Raw genomic sequence first — 25,129 nt, 5'->3', positions numbered from 1 at the left:
ATAGCCGTCTGTACAATGTGTTGCATGTTAGGATTTACTGAATATTGTAATGTGAGGACACATTCATAGATGCATTGCTTTATTCTAATAGACATAATTTCATATTAGGTCAAACTTTAAGTCATTATCTTTGTTGCAGTAACATAAATTAGTCTTTCAGAGATATGGGGAAATTGATATTGACGGTTGCATCTAACATAGCCTTGGTATAGAATAGAATTTATGTCTAGGAATGCAAACAAAATGCGCAAAGTCACAATTGGGACAAGTATAGACGTTTATGAATAAAATGTGATGAATACCACATGTAGGCTAATAGGAAAGTGTCCACCTACAAATGGAGATAAAGTGGGAAGGCGCTTGTGGACTCCTGCCTGCAGCAACCACATGCTGTGAGTAGTTTGTGATGGCTGACAGTTGAATGAGATCAAACATATAGGTAACCAAGCCTATTTAGGCAAGGTATTGATCAAAGTTTTGTGTTTTTTTCCCTGAAAAGTGGGGATGAGGGGGGTCAGGGTCCCTATATAACTAGGGGGGATACCCCCCCCCATCCCCCCTGCCATCTGCATCACTGGATCCAACAGCTTATTTTGATTTCAGTTATTACCACTGAATCATAAGGATGGTGCTTTAGGCCATAAAATGCATTTTGAAGGCTTTGTTTCTTTACCTTTTTGTAGGGCATGATGGGATTTATGGAGGAAGTTAAGCTTCGCTGCCTGCCATCATTGAAAGCCCTGTTAGTAATTTGCGTATTCATGCTTAAACGTTAAAGGAGTCACGCATCACCTTAGATTCACTGTTGAAGGCCCTCAGGAAAACCCACCGTACCTCTCTGAGGTTCTGGCCCGCAAATTCGCCCCACATTTTGAGATTTCCGCATTTTTGTAAGTACTTTATATGGGTCCAGTTTTCGTGCAGCTCTGTTAAGGAAGACTAATGACTGTAAAAAAGAGTGTGTCATAAAATCGATAAGGGCCAGTGTGCGCAGGAATCAAAATCAGAGTGCACTTTATTGGCCAGATACACCTACATGTACTAGAAATTTGTCTTGGCAGTGCGGGTGCATCCATTCAAAGACAACATAGAACATAAATTGCAAAAATAATAAAAGTAATAACTGGGTGTTGTCGGAATGACAGCATTCAACTTACATCTAATCCTGACTCCTCCCACATCCCCAACCTCTGTCTCTAGCCCACAAATACATTCTCCTCAGCAGTTGCTCTTTGAGACAAAATTTAAACTTAGTGACAACAAAGCACCAAGTTTCAGTTTTGGTGCAATTTGTCTCAAAATGAAATGAGGTGTAGATCCTCATCCAGTGATTTTGTGACATGATAAGAAGATCCATCAAATACTTTTGGTGTTATCACATTCACAATGTTGAATATCTTCTGCCATCATCCTTCCCTTTGATGCCACGAAGCAGCAGAGGTAGACTGGTCGCAAACCCATATGTATTCCTGGTCTAGAAAATACAATAACTAACCATTTCAGTTTTTGAGTTGGATATTTGAGGATTTCTACATCAAACACTTAGTACTCAGTAGACCAAATAAAAACACCTGTATGCAGCATCTGCATATGTATATCTTCAATTATCTGACAGATCAGTATTATTTAAGGTGACTGGTGAAATATGGTTCAATCTGTTCCATCATTAACCAATCTGCTGGCTTGTGCTCGAGGCATCAGCGAATCACATTGCAGCAGTTTGTCAGAAAATAGATTGCGAGAGTCACATAAACCACTTTCAGACACGCACTCCCACCCTGAACCTTTTTAGACATTTCCGAATCAGTTGTACCGGACATTAAATGGACTTTACCCTGCTAGTTCCCTAGTACAAACTCCAATTGACCCCCATGTGTAAATGGAGCAAGAAATTATGCAGAGAATTCACTGTGAGTGAGTCATGTGACAAAAAAGGGAACAGCCAGAAAATTCTGTCAGTTAATGCTGACACCAAAATCGTCTGACAGACTCAAGGAACGGCAAGAGAGTCAATTGTGTATGAACAAATTAAAAATTTGTTACATGATGACGGTGTAATCTGAACTAAGCTGCAGGTAAACGGCAAACATCCCCAATGTGCTGTAAACAAGACACTGTGACTCTTCTACAATGTACCTTTTGCATTGTGTCCTGCCTACTACTCAAACTCCACCCCTCATCTAAACCAACCAGAGTATTTCTAGCAGGTGTGAACACGAGACAGACAATCTCCTATTGTGTGCCACACACATGGTGATACAGTGTCATCTCCATAGACCAGAGGGTGGTGGTGGGGGGGGGGGGGGGGCGCTAAGTATTGGCTCATCAGAAACCACTCTTGGGGGGAGTGGAGTCCTCTGTCCCTAAAACACATAGATATAACATGGTGAATAACTCACAAATTCTTCGATATAGCTGCTTACATATGGGAAACAAATCTTCAAAACCCTTCTGCTTTTATGTCCTGCATTCTATATTGCTCCACTTTTGGTGTGATCTCTCTCAACATTTGACCAGTTCGAAATCTTCATCCGTACATCTGCAAAATGTGAAAAACATACGGCATGTCAAGTACTTTTCAAATTATTGCGCTAATGAGTAAGCGTCTCCGGCAGACCCAAAACCATAAATCTTCCCTTTTTGGGGAATACGGTGATTAACATGATTTAAAAATATAGATTAAAAATACAAACATACTGCAAACCAGTACAGCAGGGCTGTTCAAATCAGTGCACAAGGTCCGAGCCCTGCTGATTTTCCAACCTTCCTTTAGCTGTGAGCTGGGTGTGAAGCTTCTGTATCCAATCAGAATCAGTAATTATTAAACTGACTACCTGGAGGAACTGAAAACATGGCCTGGATTTGGAATCGAGGTCCAGATTTGAAAGGGACCTGCAGTGCAGGATGCAGTCAGTAAATCAGAATTTAAGTGCGACGCCACTCAGCAAAGTTCCAGTTCGCACATTATCAGCACGTCCAGACAAGGTCCAAGAGTGAATCCGCATGTAAAACACTGGAGGCTTCAGCCAGCAGAGACACGGCAGCTACTTCCTGTGCACTGGCTGTGAGGGAGTCGCCCTGGGGGCTCTCAGTTACATGGTGCTGAATCAGCGCATCCATGCAGCTACTCAGTGGGGCAGCTGTAATCCCTGAAAAATGTGTGCCCTTGTGGGACCATGTGAGAGGGATACTGCCCTCTGCAGCAGATCTGCTGCCTCCCTCGTTCCTCGCTCCTGTCTGCACAGTCCCTGTGTGTCTTCTGGGTGTTGGGGATGGTATGGAAAGTGCAAATGAGCCAGAAGACCCAGCAAGCACAATATATATATATATATATAACCTGACCTGGGGCGAAAATTGAACATTAAAAAACTGACCTGCACCCAGCCCAACACCCAATACTTTGTTGGGGCCCGTTGGGCTCAGGTGGGGTTGCAGTCCTCTATTCACCCCCCCACAAACTGGCCACATTGGCGTCTCACAGCCTCTTCTCATACGTTTATTGTCCCTCATAGGCAGGTGAAAAGGAGAGTGATGGTCATTTGGAAACTCATACCATTTGGATACCTCACCTCAAGATCGTTTCAGCGCCGTGGGAGCAAGGCCAAGTCGGCTGAGCAGATAGACAGATGGCAGTGAGCCCCAGGTGGAGGAATATCGAGTAAGGAACTTACCCTGAATTACTCCAGTTAAACATCCATCCATAAAAAGGTTAAGGAGCACAATGTGATGTAATCCGTCACAGTAAGTGACAGAGTTGGCCTCCGAGCCGATCATCAACATGGAGGACTTCCACGTCAACCTCAGGCTGTGCTTTATCAGCCGTACTGCTCTTTGCGTCACGTTTAGGCCGCACAGTTCTGTCCCTGGAGCTCATAATGAAGCCGCTGCAGGTGATCGATTGACGACAGCATCTGTTCATCATTCATCGCCCCGTCCTTGGAGTGTCGATCGGCAGCCCTCCCTCTCCGGGGTGGTCGAGCGTCCGGTGGCAGCTGGGATCTGCTAGCTTAGAACTTCAGGACCTGATGGGCACAAGGTGATTATGTGAAATGTAACGTGGGATTTGGTGACAGGCATGAACCCTGATGATTCAAGGTAAGGTAAGATGAGATGAGATGAGATGAGATGAGATGAGATGAGATAAGATAATGTGGGTTTTGTTGATCCCAGGAGGAAATTATTGGTTTATTTATTTATTTATTTTCAAATCTACTATGGTAATGTTCTGCAGTAATTAACCTGGAGGACAGTATTCAGAGGAACTCAGTTTAGGATAGTGGTGTTCATGTTGAAGACCCTTACAGCCCCCTCAGTGGAGCCTGTGGGTGGGCGTTCCTCCTTGCTCTGTATATATGTGTAAGGAGACAACCAACACGGAAGATCAACACTCCTTAAGAGCTTATTTTAGAAAATGAGTTTCAAAGTCCCTAAACGCCTGTTGCTTTTAACTATGTATAATATTCTTGTTAGTAAGCAGTATTACGCATTGCTAATATCATAGCAGAACAGTGGCCCACATGGGGAAGGTGACATTAAACGTGCTATTTCTGTCACAGGAGTCATTTAGGAGAATGGACCATGTATGAGAGCTTTCTGTGCATTACAGTGTGTATCAGGCTAAATGAGAATACCACGGTATGTGTGTGCGCCGGACATCATTTAAGTAAAACAGGGTATAACTCAGGGTGAAGCATGGTAGTGGCTTGTAGTTTTGAAAGATGTGTACTGTGTTTTTCTGCCCCCTAGGGTGACACTGCTCACCCTGACATTTGACACGGGTGTTCGCGGCCCCAGCCGGAATCATTCATGTGCTACACGCTGTCCCAGTAAAAGGGTCGGCCTCCACTAGCTGTCAGCGACATCTGATTTAATATCAAGGAAATTTCATTTGCTAAAGGAAGGTCATTTATTTCCATAAATTAATCTGCTCTTTGGCTAATTGCTGAACCTGATCCCTGCAGGGGCTTATAGCTGATTGGTCCTTGTTGTGGGGGGGGGGGGGGGGGGACGCTCAGTATGCGTCTAAGGTCTGAAGTCGTGTGTTTCCATGTGCCAGCGTGTACCGCGCGTGCATTTTCTCTTAATCAACTGCTCACAGTTAGAGGTGCCTGACAAATCTCAGATCTACACCCTGTGACGCTGCATCACGGTCTCGTAGCATTAAGGCTACAGGAAAGCTGCCCCCGCCAAAGATTCCGAGTGACAATGGCCCAGCAGAGACACGCGATCACAGGTGGGGGGATCTGCCGTGACGATGACGACAGAAAACAAGCCGCGGCATTTGTCTGGTGAGTGACCAGCTGCTCCAGCAGAGTGTCAGAGACCCCATGCCGGGGGGGGGGCTTTGGGAAGGGCACCGTCGGCCCTAATGCTTCCATAATCCCTCAACCTCTCCTGGCCACTCCAGGATGGATTGTCCCATCATGTCTGATAAAGCTGAAAGCAAACTTAACTTCTTGCTGCCCTTCATGCTACGAGACACTTTAGGAACAGCCCTGGGATTATTATTAAACCCTCTACATGTTGTTTTAAACTCCTGGCCCTCTCATGTTGTAGTTATCTCACCTGTTTCTGATTTTTTTCAGAACTCTGAACAATACTCACTTTAGAATGAGTTCAGTTCTTCTTCTTCGTCTTATTATTATTATTACGACAACAACAATAATCATGACATCAATCCTTTTTTTTTTTTTTTTACCAAAATAACACACGATTTTGTTTAGATAAGCATGACTTTAGAAGATCTGTAAACGCTACAGATATACTGTACATATGTAAGTTTTGTGAAATGCTATAAATAATTTAAACAATACAAAAAAAAATCACGATGCTGCATATCGTCCCGTATTTGTCCTCCTGAACTTGAGCGGTAACTCCCAGCCTGACGCCTAATCTGTATGTGGGCTAATCCGATTACCCTTGAGACGTTTTTTTTCCAAGGGAGAAAATGATAATGAGTCATATTTATCAGTGATACAGAAAAAAAAATCTTAGGAAAATTTAATAAATCTATAAAAACTAAGTCAGAATATTGATTGCGATATCGATTTGGAGAATGGATAAAAAGCTCACGGAAGTGCCGGTTCAAAAATGAATGAGCTGCATTTGCAGTAATTTATGATAGTAATAAAAGGCGCTTCATTGCCACGCCGTCACGCAGGGGGCGGCCGCAGCCCGCGACGTCTCGGCGTGGTTTGATCCGTTCCTCCCCTGCTCCCAGCCCCGCTGATGGTAGTTTCTGCTGTACCAGGAGAAGGTCAAGTGGCTCTGGCTGTCAGTCCGGGACCGAAATGATCCCGGCGGTGGCTCCGGTGCTTACCGGCGCACTTCTGTTAAGTAGGTGAGCAACCTGGGACGCGCCTTATTATGCCGTCTGATTATAAAGTAAGTAACGCTGGACGTTTATTATTATTATCATTATTGTTATTATTGTTATCATTATTATTATTATTTCTACCTTCATCGTAGGTGCTTATTTGACCGTTTTGAAGATCCCGTTTTTTCGTTCTGAAATGCTGCCATGCTTTTGCCAAACGGGATTAGACACCCCGTCATAAACGTCAGGCAGGTGAGATTGTGGCCAGGACGGTACACTTCACCCCGATATCTGTCTGTGTGACACCCCATTACTGTGTCATCTGAGGATCTGATCTATGGGATCCCTGTTTAACACACAGTTAAAGTGCGATCGCGGGTCCGCGGTCTGTGCAGATGCTACCGGATAGTAACAGCGTGTCCCGTCACCGTTTCCTCTTTTAATTAAATGTCCCATCACGTCCCGAGTGTCTTGTTTGTCTAAAACCTGCATACGATTAAGCAGCTTTGCACATCACCCTGGCAGAACGTGCAGAAATGTTTATAAGGGTCCGTTGTAAAGAGGCACCTCGGAGATCAGCTGTTCAGGCAGGGTAAATGCCATTCAGGAATAACGTGAATGAAGCCGCGATTTAATAATAAAAGCCGGCGTGTCCATGTCCGTGTAAACAGAATTAAAAGGATGGCCTCATTGTCAGCTGGCGTCCGGTATTGGGTTACCTGTCTAATCCGCTATTAATGAGATGCGGTGGCACTGAGCAAAGGGATTCCATCCATCCATGTTGTCAGGCTGGGGCCGGGATTTGCTTAAAAGGCGAGTACGGGTGACGGGACCGTGCTGACAGCTTTCTTTTTAAAATGCAAGGTAGTCTGTAATTAAGTAGAGCTTGACTTAAAGTAGACTTAAAGGATCCTGTTTCGGATAAAATGATTTTTTTCCCTCTTTGTTAAAAAATGAGAACTTTTGCAATAAGTCTCAGCTTGTATATTTCCAGTAGCTCCGTATATATGTAAGAACATATATATATGTTCATTTTTAACACAGAGGAAAAAAAAGATTTTATCTTTCTTTCCATCATGCGTGGGTAAGTCTTTGCCGACTTGCTCGTATAAGCACCGATTTAGGTGTGGTTAATTTACTTGTAGTTATCTTTAAGATTATTTTAAGAATTTTTCGTGCATAATAAAAAAGAGAAAATCTTAAACATCCGGAAAGACCTAAGCCTGCATAATTACCTAAATGAGAGTTTCAAAATTGCAGCGCAATGAGTTAAATCTTTTCTAATTTTGTTCATAAAAATGCTGCTCACAGCGCAGCCGGATGACTGGAGTACGTTTGCGTCCATATTAGGGCGCGGCGACGCGCGACCGTCACACGTGGACGGCGGCGTGTCTGTACACATTTATACAAGCATTAGTTTGCTTCTTTCTAAGAAGCAGCATCCCGCGTTCAGTGATATGAAGGTCCTGTGAAATTCCTTATAAAAGCTTATAATTCCACACATCCGAACATCGTTATGGCGTATGCCTGCGAATCATTCCGAAGTCAAATTTTACGATATCCCCGCTGAATAATGCATAATCAATAATAACTGTCAAAAATGTTTTATGGTTGAATTAAAAGAACTACTTTGTCATAAAGCTTTTAAATGTTTGTTTGAATGATTGTCCCTGCTTATCCTAGTATAGTACAAAAATAGGACCCCGGTAAGAACCCACAGTAATGAATTAAACGCGTGTTTGAAGAGATGGCTGTGTTTAGAGACTGATGCACCAACTGAATGATTTTGTTGTCAAAGATCCTAATTTATGACTGGCTCCCACAGAAGCATCGTATCAGCGACCCTGTGAACCTTTCATCCAGCCCAGGAACCTCAGTATAAACGGTGACCGCGTTTGCAAGACGGGAATGACTCCTGTTTAAAAATCATCTCACGCAGCGTGGGAGGGGGGCCCTGGTCTCCCGGAGTTTCACAACAGCCCTGCTGAGTGATGAACTGGGCCGTCCCTGAAATATAAAGAGGTCTGAAATCAGAAAACACTACGTTTCCCAGAAGACCCAGCAGAGCATTTAATAATTAAAAGCAAAGGCTCTTACAAAACTCCACATGACATCCGGTGATTGATTCACAACTTTCCGTCTGCACAGAAGGCCTCATTAAAGGTTATGGCCATCATATCACTGTTTGGTGAATGTGACATGAACCAGAGCAGTAATCAGATCAGATGTTGTGTAGACATCTTTAGCTTTTGGCTATGGGTTCGCCATGCTTCAGATCTATGTCAGGGCGTCTCCTACTTCCCGCACCCTTGGCTCTGTGGAGCAGCATCAGTTTGTCTGGCAATTAGACTCACTGGCGCTGGACACTTACTAAACAGGGCGGACCAGGTTACCTGCAGATCTGCTCCGTTAAACCGTCAAAACTCAGACTGTGTCTGCCGCCGTTTTCCCGGTGGACGCCTCCCTCTGTCTTCTACAAAATGAGATTGGCTTCAGGTAACCTTCTGTTGTCTCGTAACACACCTCGGTGTGCTAAGCACAAGGGAGACTGCGTGATGAATATTAATAGATCTTCAAAACATTTTTTCTGGGTGTCTCCACAAGCACTGTAATGAAGCAATGTAATTCAACACTTAACTCTTTTAATGTGCTGTTGGTAATCGGTGGCACAGTAAGTGATTTGAAAGAAAGACTGGTGTCAGTAATGCGCTTTTTTCCAGTCAGTCAGAAACAGCCTGCAAGTCTGCGTTTAGGCTTAGGCTTAGCGTTAAGCTTAGGCTTAGGCTTAGGCTTGTGCTTAGGGTTAGGTTCAAGCCCATAGGTTTAGATTCAACATTGATAGGGCTAGGGCTGGGCAATTAATCAAACTATAATTTCAGATTTTGGCTTCCAACGATTACCGAAACAAATCAACTGAGGTAAAATGATAATTGAGCCGCATTTCATTTTGCAATGATGGTAACAGTTTGTCTTCTGTCATAAATCTATTGCACCCCTTTGCAGCTCCTTTTACTTACGTTTCAGTTGAATTAGAGTTCAAGGAAATGCACTGTTAATACCACACTGCTTAATCGAGAAGTTCAGCAAATGCATGATATTTCCAAAGTCAATGACTATTCTTGTTAAATAAATGTGATCTCAAGATCCAATATAATAATCATTTTTTTGCCATAACTGAACAGTCTAAGGTAGGGACCAAACCAGGGGTTAGTGTTCAACTTAGTGGTCGTCTGGATCCTGCTCAAGCTTTCAGTCCTGTGCAGGGCTTCGTTCCCCTTATTAGTTTGTCAAAATATGCTCCCTTCCCATTTTTCCTGCTGGTGCAGCCTTCCCCAAAGCACCATACTGGGCGTGGGCTGCAGCTTAAATGCTTTTTATTGTGGCAGATTTTAAATGAAGACTGGTCAGACATCGTGGAAGCTGACTCAACTCATTTTGTGGTGCTGAGTGGGAAAATTATGTTATCTATCACTGTCTGACTGTACTCAGAGAAAACAGCTTTGCATGTTTCAGGAACGAATTTAATCTTCAGGGTTCAAAACTCGTCTGGGCTGTTGAATTAGTTTTTGTTTGTTATTTTCTGATTGGCTTACGCTGTTGTCCCGCTGAGAGTGTTAGGTTGTGTAGGTTGTTCTGAAGGTTCAGCTGAGTTGATGTAGGACAAAACAAAGGGCCTGTTGTCCCTTTTTTCTCATTATGGGTGAGTTTGTGAGCTGAGACTTCTGACATCGATCATTTATTCCTTTCCTGGGCAGAAATATTGTATTTACAGGTCAGTTTTCCAAACTACTTTTGATCATTCGTAACTCACTTGCATGGTATCTAAATGTGTAAGTTTCGGATGAATTTGTAATCGGAATTGTATGAGGTAAATTCTAACATAATAATCATTTACACTGTTGGATTGTTTTGTACTATAACTAAAATAATACGTGACGTTTGCTAGCTTCTTCTGACAGCCTGACGTTGCTACAAGGCAGCTCATCGTTGACCTCACTATTGACTATCATTCCATCAGCATTGTTACAGTGCGTCACCTGTGTCCTCAGGTCCTGGCTTGAACGCACCCTCAGCATCTTTGAGAATCACGCGAGGAATCACGGCGCCGAAGATGTTCAGCACCAAAAGGTCAGTGTGTGATCCTGCTTTTAAGGGGAGGGGGGTCAGCTTCAGCCACATATCACAGCAGAACAACTCAGCGTCTTACTCCTTACTCGTCAAGTCGTGTGTCATCCCTTTTATGAGTAAAGAAGTTCCAGAGACCTTTAAAACCACGTCTTCGAGCGCCCTTCCTGATTGGAGGTGGCGCCCTTCCTGATTGGAAGTGGCGCCCTTCCTGATTGGAAGTGGCTTCCTTCTTGATTGGAGGTGGCGCCCTTCCTGATTGGAGGTGGCGCCCTTCCTGATTGGAGGTGGCGCCCTTCCTGATTGGAGGTGGCGTCCTTCTTGATTGGAGGTGGCGCTCTTCCTGATTGGAGGTAGCGCCCTTCCTGAATGGAGGTGGCGTCCTTCCTGATTGGAGGTGGTGCCCTTCCTGCAAGGGTCTGTGATATTATGGACCCCTACATTTACCGCCCTGTGTGCAAGCAGCTGTCTTTCCCAGGTTACGTCAAGGGTGTAGATTTGAGTATGGACAGTGGGGACACGTCTCGCTGTGTGTGCTGATGGGGGTGGGGGGATCGGGGCTGATTCCTACCAGTGTGGAACCCAAACCTACACCATTGTATAAGACACACCACATGACTTGTTCTCCATATAAAACTCTTACAGTGCTAAAAAACCTTGGTTTACAGGAAAGTGTAAAGTGGATCTGTGACTTACCAAACCGTCAACATTACACCGATACAGAGAAAAGAAAAAAAATCAAACATACTGGATAGTGTCTTCACCCTTTCCTGGGAATCGCTTGTATTCTGTAAACAGAATCAGGATCAGAATCTTTGTGATTGTCAAGTACAAAAAGGACAAGGAATTTCTTTTGGTGCAGCTGCTGGCATCATGTAAACAATTAAATGCAATAAAACATGAAGACAAAAGGACAAAAAGCAATAAATAGAGTAAATATGAAACGGAGGTAGAAAAATATGAAAATTACAAAATGTGGATTTATGAATAAAAGGACACAATCTATAGGGTGCAGTCAGCTTGGAAGGTGCAAGTAACCTTATTGAGTCAGAAACTGTGGCAGTAGTTGATTAGATATGAAGCAGTGTGCTGGTCACAAGTCCATGCCGAGAAGGGCAATAGAAAGACGTTGTTTAGGTGGCTGATAGTCCTCGTGCTCTGAGCTCTTAGTAGTTACTATAAAACCACAAATAATTACATTAAAAGTAAAGTGACAGAATGAATTGTGCTAGGGAAGTTTATGCCACTTGTATTCTGGCGGAATGTGGATTGGAGGTCTTTTGCACGGCTTAGATACCATGTTGCAGGTTTAAAACACAAACAGACATGAGAAAAACACTTTTTATGTTTACAAAACTCAGTGAAGAACATTACTGCAACTTCGGCGTGACGGGGAGTCATGCTCCCTGAGCTCCCTCGACCTGCCTGGGTGACCCTAACAAGGACAGCCAATCAGAGTCAGCCGGGTCCCGTTACCCAGGGTGCTCGTCCAGTCATCAGCTTCACCTGCCCTTTGAAGTTCTTCTGCTTCACTGCGGCTCACTGCACCAAACGCGGCGGGGTGACATTTTACTCAGGGCTGTCTTTGTTTTCGTCCGAGTTGGTGTTCCGGGCTGAGCTAGTGACTTTTAGGGTCTTTCGTATTAGCATCAGGGTCACCGCGGCCCAGTCGCCTCTTTCACTTTCTCAGAAGAAGCCAGCATTGTGTCCAGTGTGCGACCTCCTGCCAATCTAGTGAACCGATGGCATTGTGCCACTTTCAGGCATGTTGCTGTCGCCGCTGACGCTGTCGGCATGAAAGGTGACACCTTCCGCTGCGGGGGGGTAGAGGTGTGCTGCGTGGGGGTGGAAATGTATCCCGTTGGTTCGTTCATATGTAACAGCGGGTATAGCAGCCTCAGTTTGGCTTTTAAGCACAGATGAAGCTTCTGCTCCAGATTTTGCCATGTCATGGTCACTGCGACTGTGAGGAGTTCAGGATCCATGCCAAGCACATCCTGTATCACTTGCGGCACCTTTAGGACAAATCTGGCACATGCAGGAACATCTACGAAGGTTTTCCGCGGTCAGGAGGTTCTTCCTGATAACGACCCCTGCGGAATGGCGGTGGGTAAAGGAGAGCCTCTCCCATTCCAGATCAGCAGAGCCGCTTCCGTTAGGCCCTGACAAACCGGCCGCCGGACGTATCGTTTTACGGCAGCGGAAGCGGCGAGGGCAATGGAGCATGTCAGGAAGCACGTTCTAGGGAGGGTGGGGAGAGCGACGAGGGTGGAAGGCGAGCTTTATTCCTACACGGATTTTGTGTACACTTCTGCTTTAATTATTCATTTAATTTGTCTTTATATAGCTCCCCAAGTAATCATTGTTTAAAAAGTTTGCTATATAAGTTTAGTTATACATATTTATGGTGCCAAGCAAGGGTGTAGCTGGGGATTCTGGGCCGGCTGACAAATTGTTCCCAAAAGGCCCCCTGCCCATTACATAATTTTATAATTTTACATATTCAAGGCCCCCTATAGAGTGCTGGGTCTCCTAGGAATCTGTGCCCCTACAGGTCACACTATCAAGTCACACTTTTTTGAAACCATAGTGATCTCTGCTTTAAACAGGTTTCACTGTCTATAAACAGGGAGTGGATGTTAGTCTTATGGAATAATTAGTAGTAATCAATTCTGCACATGTGGTTCAATTCAATGTATTTGCATATAGCGCCTTTCACAAGGCGAGGAGAGGAACTAAAAACTCCCAAGTAGGGAGAAAAAAACTTTTGGGGGTCCAGGGTCAACTGGCTACCCCCCCCCCCCCCCATCTATTAAAATGGGGTAAATTAGAGACAGGTCTGTAATCGCTGAGCTCCTGTGGATCCAAACCTGGTTTCTTCATTAGTGATTTGATTACTGCTACTTTAAAATCTGTCAGGTGCATAAACAAATGAGCTGTTGTCTTAAAAATGTAGGAAGGGTTACTTCTATTGCGGTCAATAAGGTTAGAGTAATAGGCTGAGCGTGCCGTATGTAGAGATTGCTTGTATGGCAACCTGAGCACCTCTGACCTCATAGATTTACATTTATGCTCTAATCTTCGGCACTCCGGTTTGTAAGCCACACAGTCTCTGCACAAACCTAAACCCATCAGCTGAGGCTTCGACAAAAGCCACAGTGTCTGTGGGTCTGAGCCAGGAGTCCGGTAATAAGCACAGGTCTGCACCAGCATCAAGCACTACGTCGTTAACAAGAACTGATTTGTTTCCTAAACAGCGGAAGTTCAGTAATGAGCATTTTATGGTGGATTTATGCTGTGGCTCATTTAATCTTATCCGTGAAAATGATATTAAGTTATCAGCACAGTGGAATATTTAGATTTAAGTTCGTCTCTAATAATGGATACTATTACTAATTAGGCTCATTCAAACATTTCAGTTGTTAGATTTAGGGTGTGCCATAGGGTCAGAGTCAGACATGAGCTAAAGGTTGGAAAATACGCCTGGGTGATGCTCTCAGTCAGGCAGGCAGACAATTTACCATGTTATGAGGTAGTATAAATGATTCCCTCCAATTAGGATGGAGAGATTCCATTTACGAAGGCCAGGCCATTCCCAAAAAAGGTCCCAATTATTAATAAAAGCTGAGTTTTGAGACACACACCAAGTCTCTAAGTGGTTCAAATGGTTCCCCCCATCCATCGTGAAGGACGTTGCGTCACGGTCTGGGCCTGCGCCCCTGGTGCTCCCCGCCATCACTCGTTCCTTCAACGCCGTTCCTTCAGCTTTACGGCTGACTGGGCAGCCCTTCACACTTCAGAGAGATAATGAGCCAACAAAACCCAACGAAGAAGGAAAGCGAAGGAAGGAAGAAGAACTCGAGCTAATGACCTCGGCCTCCAGACCAGTGCAGCAAAGCCCCGAGCCCCCGACTTCTCTGGGAGCTGCTGCAGAAGATCTAGAAGGCCATGTCAGGTGATCTCCTGCAGAAGCTTGATCAGCAAATGCCTCGTGTTTCTGAAGGTGGCATGAAGTCTGTTTAAGGGAATCTGAGATTCTCAGATGTCTTCTTCAGTGCTTTCATACACTCCTTATGTTTCGTTTTGGTTATTGTAGTGTTTTTTTTTTCTCTTTTACTAGTATTTGCAGAAAAATGTAAAACATTATGGAAACACTGAATTTCCAGCAGGTGTGCTGTAAGTGGACCAGGGACCTGAGTTGGACTTGGCGTCTTACTTGCAGTATAGCAGAAAACCAACATATTTTAATCTTTGGAGAGGAGACAAAATGATTACCGATGCCCCAAGTGAATTAGCAGTCTTAATCACTCCACGGTGAGTGTGCAGCTCCCCAGGGTGGCGGATTTGCAGTTGGATGGAATCCTCCATGGATCGCCCCGCGGGTGGGAGCTGGCAAGGGGCTGTGTGCTAACTGGGCTCCCTGGTTCCCTCTGGTGTCCCACTGGTCCCAGTTCTCAGGGGAGGAAAGCAGCCAAAGACAGGTCAGGTGCCTGGGGTGGTTTGTGACTTCACGGCTAAATTAACACCGAAAGTGTTTTCTTAAAGACCTGTCCCTCTCTTGGTGTTAAAAACAATCCCAGCGATAATTGAAGTGCGCACTTTCAGTGTGAAATCAGAGAAACTCTTCTTACTGTTAAGGAATAAAAAGCGTTGTTAAACTAACCAGTTTGTTGCTGCTGGATTACCAGAGATTACTGTGAACCAGAATGGTGCTGACTCTCCTTCCAGAATTCACCTCCTGAAATACATTGCACTTTGAATAAAATGTGAATATATTTGCCTTGTCAATAAGCTCCACCTTATACTGACTTTCAGTGTACACTGTGTGAACATTAAGGGCTGATCAGTTGAAGCTCCCCAGTGAAAGGTTTGATCTGGCCAGTGACCAGCACACCCCAGTACTGTGCCTTGTACACACCAGTACTGTTGCAAGTACACCCCAGTACTGTGCCTTGTACACACCAATACTGTTACAAGTACACACCAGTACTCTTCTTAGTATACGCTAGTACTGCTGCAAGAACACACTGGTACTATTCCTAGTACACACATTTACGAGTATACAACAGTGTTGTTCCCGGTACATACCCATTCAGAGTGTTAAAGTGCACTCTGGTACTGTTTTCAGTACTCACCGATACTATTATGAGTACACTCTGGTGCTCTTCCCAATACACACAATACTGTTACGAGTATACACTGGCATTGTTCCCAGTACTCATAACAGTATCAGTGTCTATTGGGAACAGTGTACTCACAACAGTATCACTCACAAAAGTTCTGGAATCTGGTTAGAAGTTCCTGGACTGTCTCATCTGGGGACTTTTGAGGCTCCTGGTCACTTTTGCGTGTCGCTTTTGCGACCGGTACCTTTATGCTAAATAAGTGTGGGAGACACAAAAACTTATTTCACGCTTAATTCGAAACTATACCGCCACCCCAAAATAATGGAGAATGAACAAGTTGTTTTAGCTCATTTGTTAGTAATTTGGGGGGGGGGGGGGGTGATTGCGATTAAAATAGGACACAGCCTTTCATTTATATTTTATTCATACAACCTGTAACATGTAATTAGCCCCTGACATACAGATTCAATTGACACATGGAAAGTCCAAGTCCTGTTCATCAGACCTCCAATGTACGTTCTTTCCATTTGTAGCATATGAGTGTTGTGATTGGACAGTTTATTATTGACAACATGTCATGATTCCAGTTCTTAAACCTCAGGCAATTGAATTAAGCTTTATAAATTTGGGGTAACAAATGCATGAAAATAATGACTATTTCTAACTGTTGCTTCTGAATACCAATGAAAAGTCTGCTTCCTTTCCAAACTTGTTTTTGCTTCGCCAAAAAATTAGTTCAACATCAGGCAAAAAGAATATGAATTATGAATTTAGCTAATTTGTCTCTTGATGTTTTCATTCATTCTTAGAGGGATTGTGTGACACATCATTATGTCACAATGTTACTAAGTGCTTCGAAATGCATGCTGGGAACCCAAGGAAGGTACTACATCATCATTTTGTTTACATTTTTGTCCTCATTGTTATTAGCGTCTGTGGGAGCTCAGCTCACTGGAGCAGACAGGCAGCCAGTGTAGGATCAGCTGACCCCACTGGCTTGCCGTAATCTGTGTTGGAGCAGGAAGAAAACTGTCTCCTTCTGCCTCGAAACGTTCGATCTTTCTGTAGACATTGCTGTTTTCACTTGCAGAGCTGTATTTGTTTATTTGAATTAATCTCGGCGTCATTCCTTTGTAGTTCCGTGAACTCATTTGTGATTGATGTAAAATTGCCCAAATTATCGAAGCAGTTAAATCTTGCATTTTGGAATGGATAGGGGATGGCATGATGGCGCAGTGCTTAGCACTGTCGCATCACACCTCGTGGTTCGGGTCTCCCCCTAGGACCCATGTGCGTGGAGTTTGCATGTTCTCCCCATGTCATTGTGAGGTTTCTTCTGAGTACTGTCTGAAAACATGCCGAGGTTAATTGTAGTTACCGAATTGTCCATAGGTGTGCATGTGTAAGTGGCTGGTGTGTGAGTGTGCCCTGCCATGGGTTGGTACCCCGTCCTGGGTGGTTTCCTGCCTTGTGCCTGTTGCCTCTGGGATAGACTCCAGACCCCCCGCAACCCTGAATAGGACAAGCAGTTATGGAAAATGGGTGGATGGATGGATGGAATGAACAGTCATTAGAAGAACCTTAAAATGTTAAGCAGATTTGCCCCTGCTCAGATCAGATTTTCTTTTTTGAGAAGACTGTCTATCTGATGGATATCTGATGCATATCTGATGGATGTCTGATGGATATCTGATGGATATCTCAATGCACGTGTGATCTCAGTGGTAGGAAAGGAGAGAAAGCTAGGAAGACAGAGCCTCGGGGTGCTTGCCAAGGTGACGGGATGTTTGATAGGAGGATGGGTCTTGTGCCACTGGACACACAAAGCTAAGCTAAACTAAAAGCGGCTCTTTGTTCTCCATGGGAAATGGGAGAGATGCCGTCTTGCTGGATACAGTGGTGGGCTTGTTCTTTCGTTGCCAAGCAGGGAGGGATGTTCATCATCAAGATGCATGCTGGGACACGGGGAAGCACGTTGTCACATGATGTCACGGCGGTCATCGTCGTCTCTATGTTTCCATCGCCAAATGTACCTCTCTGTGAACGGCAGCTGGTGGGTGCGTAAGAGCATTAGAGGCAGCTGAAAGAGAGAAAAAACATTGGATTTTGACACTGAAGTCGAAAGTTTTAAAAAAAAAGTCAAAAGTGAAATATAAGAAACCTGTCAGTGACTGTGAGCTGTCTGTAGGAGGCTCATCATCTTACACGACGACACCATACAGATGCCTCACATTTAGCTGCTTTCTGGGTTCATTCTGCATAAAATGAAAGCTCACATCTGCTCGAAAATTCAAATTTTAAAACTTTCTACTTCAGTTTCAAGATTGTCAACTTTTTTTTTCCTCAAAAGTTTATTTTGACTTTAATCTCAAAACTTTTCACTTTAATCTCAAAATGTTTTTTTTTTTTTTCATTTAAGTGGCCCTAATGCTCTTCCATACATGGTCCTGTTATGTTAATAAATAAAATGAGATTTGAAATGTGATGTCCTCTTCCATAACTGTTTGTCCAATACATGGTAATGAGAATGGGGTTCTATCCCAGGCAGCACAGTGCGTGAGGCAGGGCACAACTGCAGACACTTGGTTAGAGTTAGGGCTACAGAGCAGAGCACAGAGCATGTTTATGTGCTATTTCTTCCTGTGTTCTCAGTTAGACACGGAAAGTTCAGCTTCAACTAACCAGTTGAGGACTCTGTGAATGTGACTCTTTACACTCAGCTGGTTGGTTGATAGAAAATCTTGTTCTGGACTTGTACTTTCTGAACCTGAACTTTCCACCTCTGGTTCTCCAAACACTGAGGAAATGCTGCATGTTATTAAAAGAAAAAAGAATCTAGCCCAAAACGGAAAGATCAGCAAGCCTGGGCTTTGGCGCTAATTAAAAGCCTGCGAGCAAAGCACTGTGTGAGTGTAAATCCAGAATCAAGCTGGGACCTTCCCAGGGAAATAGCAGGGAAAACAATGTCGATCCATTACATGGATTTTTATTTTGCTTTCTCCTGTCTGCTTGACTTGTAATCAAGGCCCAATGGTCATCTCATAATCTCATATCTCAGTCTTTCTTTCTGTGGGTTGAAGTGATATTTGATCGTTTATGTTTCGTTTTTCCCATCAGCTTCTTTCTGGCAAGGTTTCCCGGACAGAGTCTGCCTCTCAGCGTGTTTAAGTTCAGGATGGGTTTACATTCCCATGAAGCACCTCCCCCCCCCCCCCCCCCCCCCCCCCACCCGTAGTGTAGATATTACAGAATAGTGAATGTGATGAAGCGCAGTGAGGTATAATCCCACCTGAATCCCTCGTCTGATAACTGACACCTAAATTAATTTATATCCTATTTATACGGAAAGAGCAACGTGTTTGCTGTTGATTCTTGAAGGATCAGTGATGTCAATAAAGCACATTCAACAGATGAAGTTTATGAATTGCGGGCAGCAGGCAGAGGTGCCCTCATCATGGCACACTTGCTTCTTCTGCTGTAGATAGGCTCTCCTTCCAGCTAACTGTCTTCAGAGGTGGCCTTGCGACCACACCCATCCATCCATTCTCTTGTAACCGCTGGAGCCTAGGGGCTCAAAGCAGGGAACAACCCAAGATGGGGCGCCGACCCAACGCAAGGCACACTTACACACCATTCACATCTATGGGCGATTTAGTAACTCCAATTAACCTCAGCAAGTTTTTGGACTGTGGAGGGAAACTGGAGAACCTGGAGGAAACCCCACGATGACATGGAGAGAGCATGCAAACTCAACACACTTGGAGCCATCATGGAAATTTAAACCCTGGTGCTAGAGGTGTGAGGCAACAGTGCTAACCACTGCCTAGCATGCAGTCCTGCTACCACAGCCATTTCTTCAAAATTATTTTCATATGTTGGTTCCTCTAGGCTTGTAATGTAGGGAATGAACCTGCAAAGAGGTGATTGCAGGTCGACGCACTTGATCACTCCCAGATACAGGTTTCTTCCTACAGGAACGTCTGGATTTCATCGTGTCACTTTGAAGCCGGACGGTGATCGCATTGTTGCCGAGTGAAACACCGTATCGCTTTCTGTCGCGTCCGTGAAAGTGCTTGCCAAGTCAGATTTCTTGAAAACAGATCTGATTCCCTCCCAGATACAAAATCAATATTAAGGGAAGCTAATGAATTTGAATTTCCTGCAGGGAGATGGCTGTGAGAAGAATTCTTGTTTTATTTCCTGCAGTGGTGCATCGAAGGGCTGAGCTCCATTCACAGTGGAGGATGAAATGGCCGCCTTCGGCTCCGGGTGAAACGCAAACTTCACTGAGAAATGTAACACCCATGGTATTTTGGCTGTGGCCTTCACCTCGAAACTTCCTGAACGATAAGCTTTATTTAGTCTTGAGGTCTGGGCTGTTGGTGATCCTCTTGATACGTCATTGATTCCGGTGTGTTTGCGCTTCGTCAGGGACACGGTGAAGCTGTTCATCTGATGTCCTCTGGAAGTCTCTGATTTACGAGCTTCTAAACAGGGCCTCCGTTGGGGTGACTCAACAGAAATGGCAGGGGTCTGTGCAGTAGTACGACTATAGTGAGGCTCACGTGTTTGTAACACTGTGACTTATCACAGGCTCTTGTGATTACCTACAATTATATAGTCTTGGACGGCTATGTGAGAATCATATTTATAAAAACAGAATATTCACATGTAAATGTTATAATTATAAAAACAGAGATTTTAAAAGCTACATTTTCAGAGTAACGGGGAGCTGTAATACATACAGACAGCATAAAATCACGAGCTGAGTGACAACATGTTGGAACTGTTACCAGCTAAAATAATCTTCACAAAAACTCTTCCCGAACAGTGACTATAATTTGGGTTTCCTGTGGTTGCTTGTCACCTGGAGACAGGTCCAGAGTTTATCAACGTGACGTATTCTGCTAAGGATATTTTGCTTTGTCCATCAGTTAAACCGGTATAAAAGATCAACAATGTCTCTCATTCACCATGACGGAATCTCCCCTCTCAAAGTCAAGCACTCTCTCGGCAACTGGACCACGCCTTGAACGATTTGACGAGAGTGTGGCCTTCTTACAACCTTACAACACATGTGTCCTTGATGGCTTAGTGTGACTTCCTCATTTAAAAGAGGAACTTTTGCATTCCATGAATAGAGTCCCACAGAAAGCAGTAAAAACAAAAGGTTCTGTGGGAAGAACTTCCACGACGGAGTCTTTCTAATCGGATTTGGCGGGAAACTTGCCAAGTTTCCTATCGACTGACAGCTTCTGCTTTCATCACCACACGCACTAGACTCGGTGAGAGGTACATTTTGGTGCTTCTCAGAGAATTGTGGGTGGGTGTTCAGACTGAAAGGTGAGGGAACGGCGAGCCTAGCAGCACACACTGAAAAAGGCAAAGCACAGTTTGCCAGAGTTAATGTTTTATGCTTTTATACAAGATCAGTGTTACTTCATCTGTTCATTGCTGTCATTATTAGTTGTTGTTACACACACGTCTGCGCTTATCTGCTTATTAACTTGCAATAGATTATTGCAGATTTGCTAGAAATATACAGAAATAATATATGTCATATAATATTGCTGCAGTTACTTGCTAGAAATTTCCATAAAAAACAATGAGGACGGGTCATAGATTAATGCAGGACAGTACAACCTGATATTTAGGCTTAATTTCAGAGGATATTAAGTTATCTTAAACCACCTGCTGATGGTGGCCAGAGTTTTAGGTACAAATCAAAAGGAAATTTAAATATTTAAAATGTGTTCAACTTGTTTTATGCATAATCTATGGAGCATACAGTGCCATATTGTTGTCCGTTGATATTCTGAGCATGTTTTATAGTTGACCCTTCCACGTTGTGAGGGTTAGACTCTCCGCGATCTGGAAAAAAACACGTGCATTTTTTGATCCCCTTGGCAAGCAGAGTGAAGCAAAGAGAAGGCATATGAGAAATGCAAGATACACCATACGGACAAAAGTATTGGGACGCACCTCTCAATCATCAAAATTTAGGGGCTTCATTCAGACCCATTGCCCCTGGAGTATAAAATCAAGCATCTAGCCATGCAGTCTACAAAAATTTGTAAAAAAAAAATGGGTCATTCTGAAGAGCTCAGTGAATTCAGTGTGGTGCTGTCATAGGCTGGTACCCTTGCAATAAGTCAGTTCCTGAAATTTCTTCCCTTCTAAAAAGACCACGGCTAACTGTAAGTGGTGTTATTGCGAACTGGAAGCGTTTAAGACAAACAGAAACTCAGCCATGCAGTGGCAGACCTTGTAAAGTGACAGGGAGGGGTTGCTGAGTGCTGAGGCCACTGCTCTGTAACTGCAGATTTCCAACCTTCCTCTGGCATGGAAACAGCATAAAATCTGTGCACTGGGAGCTCCATGGAATGGGCTTCCAAGGCCGAGCAGCTGCATGCAAGCCTCACATCACCCAGTGCAATGCTAAGCGTAGTATGCAGTGGTGTAAAGCACACCGCCACTGGACTCAGGAGCCGTAGAAACGTGTGCTGTGGAATGACGAATCACGCTTCTCTGTCTGGCAGTCTGATGGACGAGTCTGGCTTTGACGGATGCCAGGAGAACATTCCTTGCCTGACTGCATTGTGCCAACTGTAAAGTTTGGTGGAGGACGGATAATGGTATGGGTTTGTTTTTCCGGGGTTGGGCTTGGCTCCTTAGTTCCAGTGAAGGGAAGTCTTAATGCCTCAGCACACCAAGACATTTTGGACAATTCTATGCTTCCAACTTGGTGGGAACAGTTTGGGGAAGGAAGGACCTTTTCTGTCCCAAAACTTTTGCCACGGAGCGATCACAGCAAAATATCAAGTGAGAAGGTGCCATGAACGTGTGTGGTGTCCTCTACACCAAGAAGCTCACCGAAACACTCCCAAAAATGCCCATTTACTTTACATTAACTTGATGCTGATTGCTGGTGTCCTGCTCAATTAGTTTTAGGGTATTTCCTTAAGGTACGGAAAATAGTGTATCGACAAGTTCCTCAGACAGAGCTGATCTGACTGAGGCACTTTGGAACAAAGTCGTCGACCTAATTTCCATGCAACAATATTCATTAAAGGAATTCTCTTCATTTAACTTCATCTGTGTTGTAATTGGGCCTGGAGGTTTAACCACATTTTCAATTAAAGCCCTGTGTCAGCGGAGAGAGGACAGACCTGGCTGAGGGCAGGAATGGTAGTATTAGATATGTATGAGATAACGGCCCCCTGGGCCTCGCACAGAAATGTTGAAACTAAAAATAATCTGGGGAGAGGATCCGCAAATCATTTTATAGCCGTGGAATCGTGACTTTTCCTCAAGCCTTTTCATTCGCTGAGTGTGCGTGTTTAATCGGCATGATCCATGCTCAGCCTCCAATCCCAAAGATGCGTCGTAAGCCGGTGTCAGTTTTACACCATGCTGAGGTGCTCCGGCAAGTTCCTGAGGCGGAAAATGAGAGGATTCATTTCACACACGTTGTTTACGGTGCATGTCCTGCAATCCTCCTTTATGTACATAAACATGCATCACCCTTAATCGACCTGAATACTATCACACTCTTGCCGATTTGAAATAAACTGTGAAATTGCGACAACATGTAGAGAGACTCATATGAAGACAGCAGAAGCTTTGCTGCTGTCTGCATGCCCTCGTTCCAGTGGATTTGTTGACAGAGATCTGGTTTCGCTTCCATCGTGTTTCAAGAACATGCGGATTATCTGCAGATGTTCAGCTAGTTAACCAGCCGGTTAACCCGCAGGTGTGCTGGTCAGCCTTGCTGATGACTTTGCCCACAGACTGATGCTCTGATGCATGTGAATGAACTCCCTCCTCCTGAACTTTGTAGATCAGCCTTTCCCGACCCGGTCCTCAGGGGCCCTCAGTCCAGTCCACGTTTTTGCTCCCTCCCAGCTCCCTACAAGTATATGAGCTGTCTAAAGGAGGGAGCAAAAATGTAGAGTGTCTGGGCCGGTTGGGAAACACTGTTGAAGATGATCTCATCGCCACAGGTGGCCCCTGCTGTTCCTGGATCAGCTCTGCAGATCTCACCTGCATTTAGGTCCGCCATAACAAGGGTCGGTTTAATGTAATTCGGAGTCAATGGGTGGAAACGAGGCAGGCCAGCTCCTCATGGTTATGGTCCATATGGTGCCACCAGATGGGGACAGTAGGAGGTGTCATTTGGACAGTCCCACCAGTAGGGGGAGCAGGGTGATAAATAGGAGCACTTTATATATGCTGTGTTCATTAGAGTTTCATGCTTACAGTCCCGTTGAACATCAATTCTGCTGAAGTTGACACTCTGACACGAGATCTCTGCCATGGTGGAGTCATTAGCTGCTATTTGTTGTTTATTGTTATTTATCGTTTATCCTCTGTCCTTGTCATACTTATTGTCTTGTTTGTTTGGCAGGAAGTGGTCAACGGGAAGTATGGATGTCATTAAACCACGCGCACATGAGTGCAAACAGCCTCAGTCTGCATTCTTCATGCCGCTCGTGGCAAATCAGTGCTGATATTTGGGATTTTCCGGCACCAGCTGCACATTCACCTGCTAAAGGCACAGTGGGATTCCCAACATTCCAGTCTGGGGGGTGGGACGTTCCCATGTTATATAGCAGTGATAATATGACAAAGCTTGAGTGGTTTGTTGTTTGTTTAGGTTTTGGTCACATGATGTTTACATGTACAGTGTGTTAGCGTGGGGATGGGATCCATCGACTAGATTCAGGGAGTTTAATTTCTTCTTAATCATTGCAGACTGTCCAGTTTCACTGGCCAGCAAAAGGCAGCACACAGGAAACAGCAAACCTCCAGATGGTTGAGTTTTACATGCTGCTTATTGTGTAAAGGGGCAGCGTGTGACTCAGTGGGTTTGGACATGTTGCCTGTGATCAGACGGTTGCCAGATCAAATCCCCCGATTGGTAGAGTGATTTATCCCCCAGTTGCTCCAGAGACTGGCTAACTCTGCTTTCTCAAAAAGTCTATGTCGCCTTGGATAAAAGTGTCTGCTAGATGCATAAAATTGCTGGTTCAAGCAGTTAATGTTCGTTATCAGCGGGTCTGGCGAAGTTGAACCTTTGTTTGCTTTCTGTCATGCATTTAGGGTTGGCTAAAAGACGATAACGGTATTCGGATGTCTGTGGAAGTGTGGGAATGCTGATGTGGACCGTCCATCAAGGGAGACACGTGGCTCATTTAAAGCATGTTTGAGTGGGAACGTGAGGATAAAAATGTCATTAATTGATCAGCTACCTTGACAGAGGGCATGATGGTGTCGATGCTTTTTCATCGTGCATTAAATGTGAGAAGTCAAGCTGTGTTCCTACTCAGGTCTCTTCATGATTGGCCAACAAAGGGCTTAGTGAGGCTTGTTGTTCTTCTTTTAGTCATTGCTGGTTCTGGACACAGACTCCCTAGGTTTGTTCGTTCATCTGACCTTAAGTAGTTTTTGGATGAAACTTTGGTAGAAAATCTGCTGCCGGTGGCCACATGACAGGAAGCTAGGCGCTGGGACCCCAACCGGGGGTGTGAAAGCGCAGTGTGTGGGATGGCAGGTTGATCAG

At 44.4% G+C, this 25,129-nt stretch overlaps 1 protein-coding gene across 2 annotated transcripts in view; it reads left to right on the top strand.

The window, feature by feature from the left end:
* Positions 1 to 6,246: 6,246 nt before the first annotated feature.
* Positions 6,247 to 25,129, top strand: part of oxr1b (oxidation resistance 1b) — a 50,842-nt gene continuing 31,959 nt past the window's right edge. For both annotated transcript variants that reach the window (XM_048994150.1, XM_048994149.1), the window contains exons 1-2: positions 6,247 to 6,384; positions 10,366 to 10,444. In XM_048994150.1, the coding sequence (XP_048850107.1) occupies positions 10,428 to 10,444 (17 nt within the window). In that variant the 5' untranslated portion in view covers positions 6,247 to 6,384; positions 10,366 to 10,427. The remainder of the gene's footprint in view (positions 6,385 to 10,365; positions 10,445 to 25,129) is intronic.

This window comes from Brienomyrus brachyistius, chromosome 23, assembly GCF_023856365.1.
Source record: "Brienomyrus brachyistius isolate T26 chromosome 23, BBRACH_0.4, whole genome shotgun sequence".
Classification (NCBI taxonomy): Eukaryota; Metazoa; Chordata; class Actinopteri; order Osteoglossiformes; family Mormyridae; genus Brienomyrus; species Brienomyrus brachyistius.
This window is presented reverse-complemented; position numbering and strand designations above follow the sequence as displayed.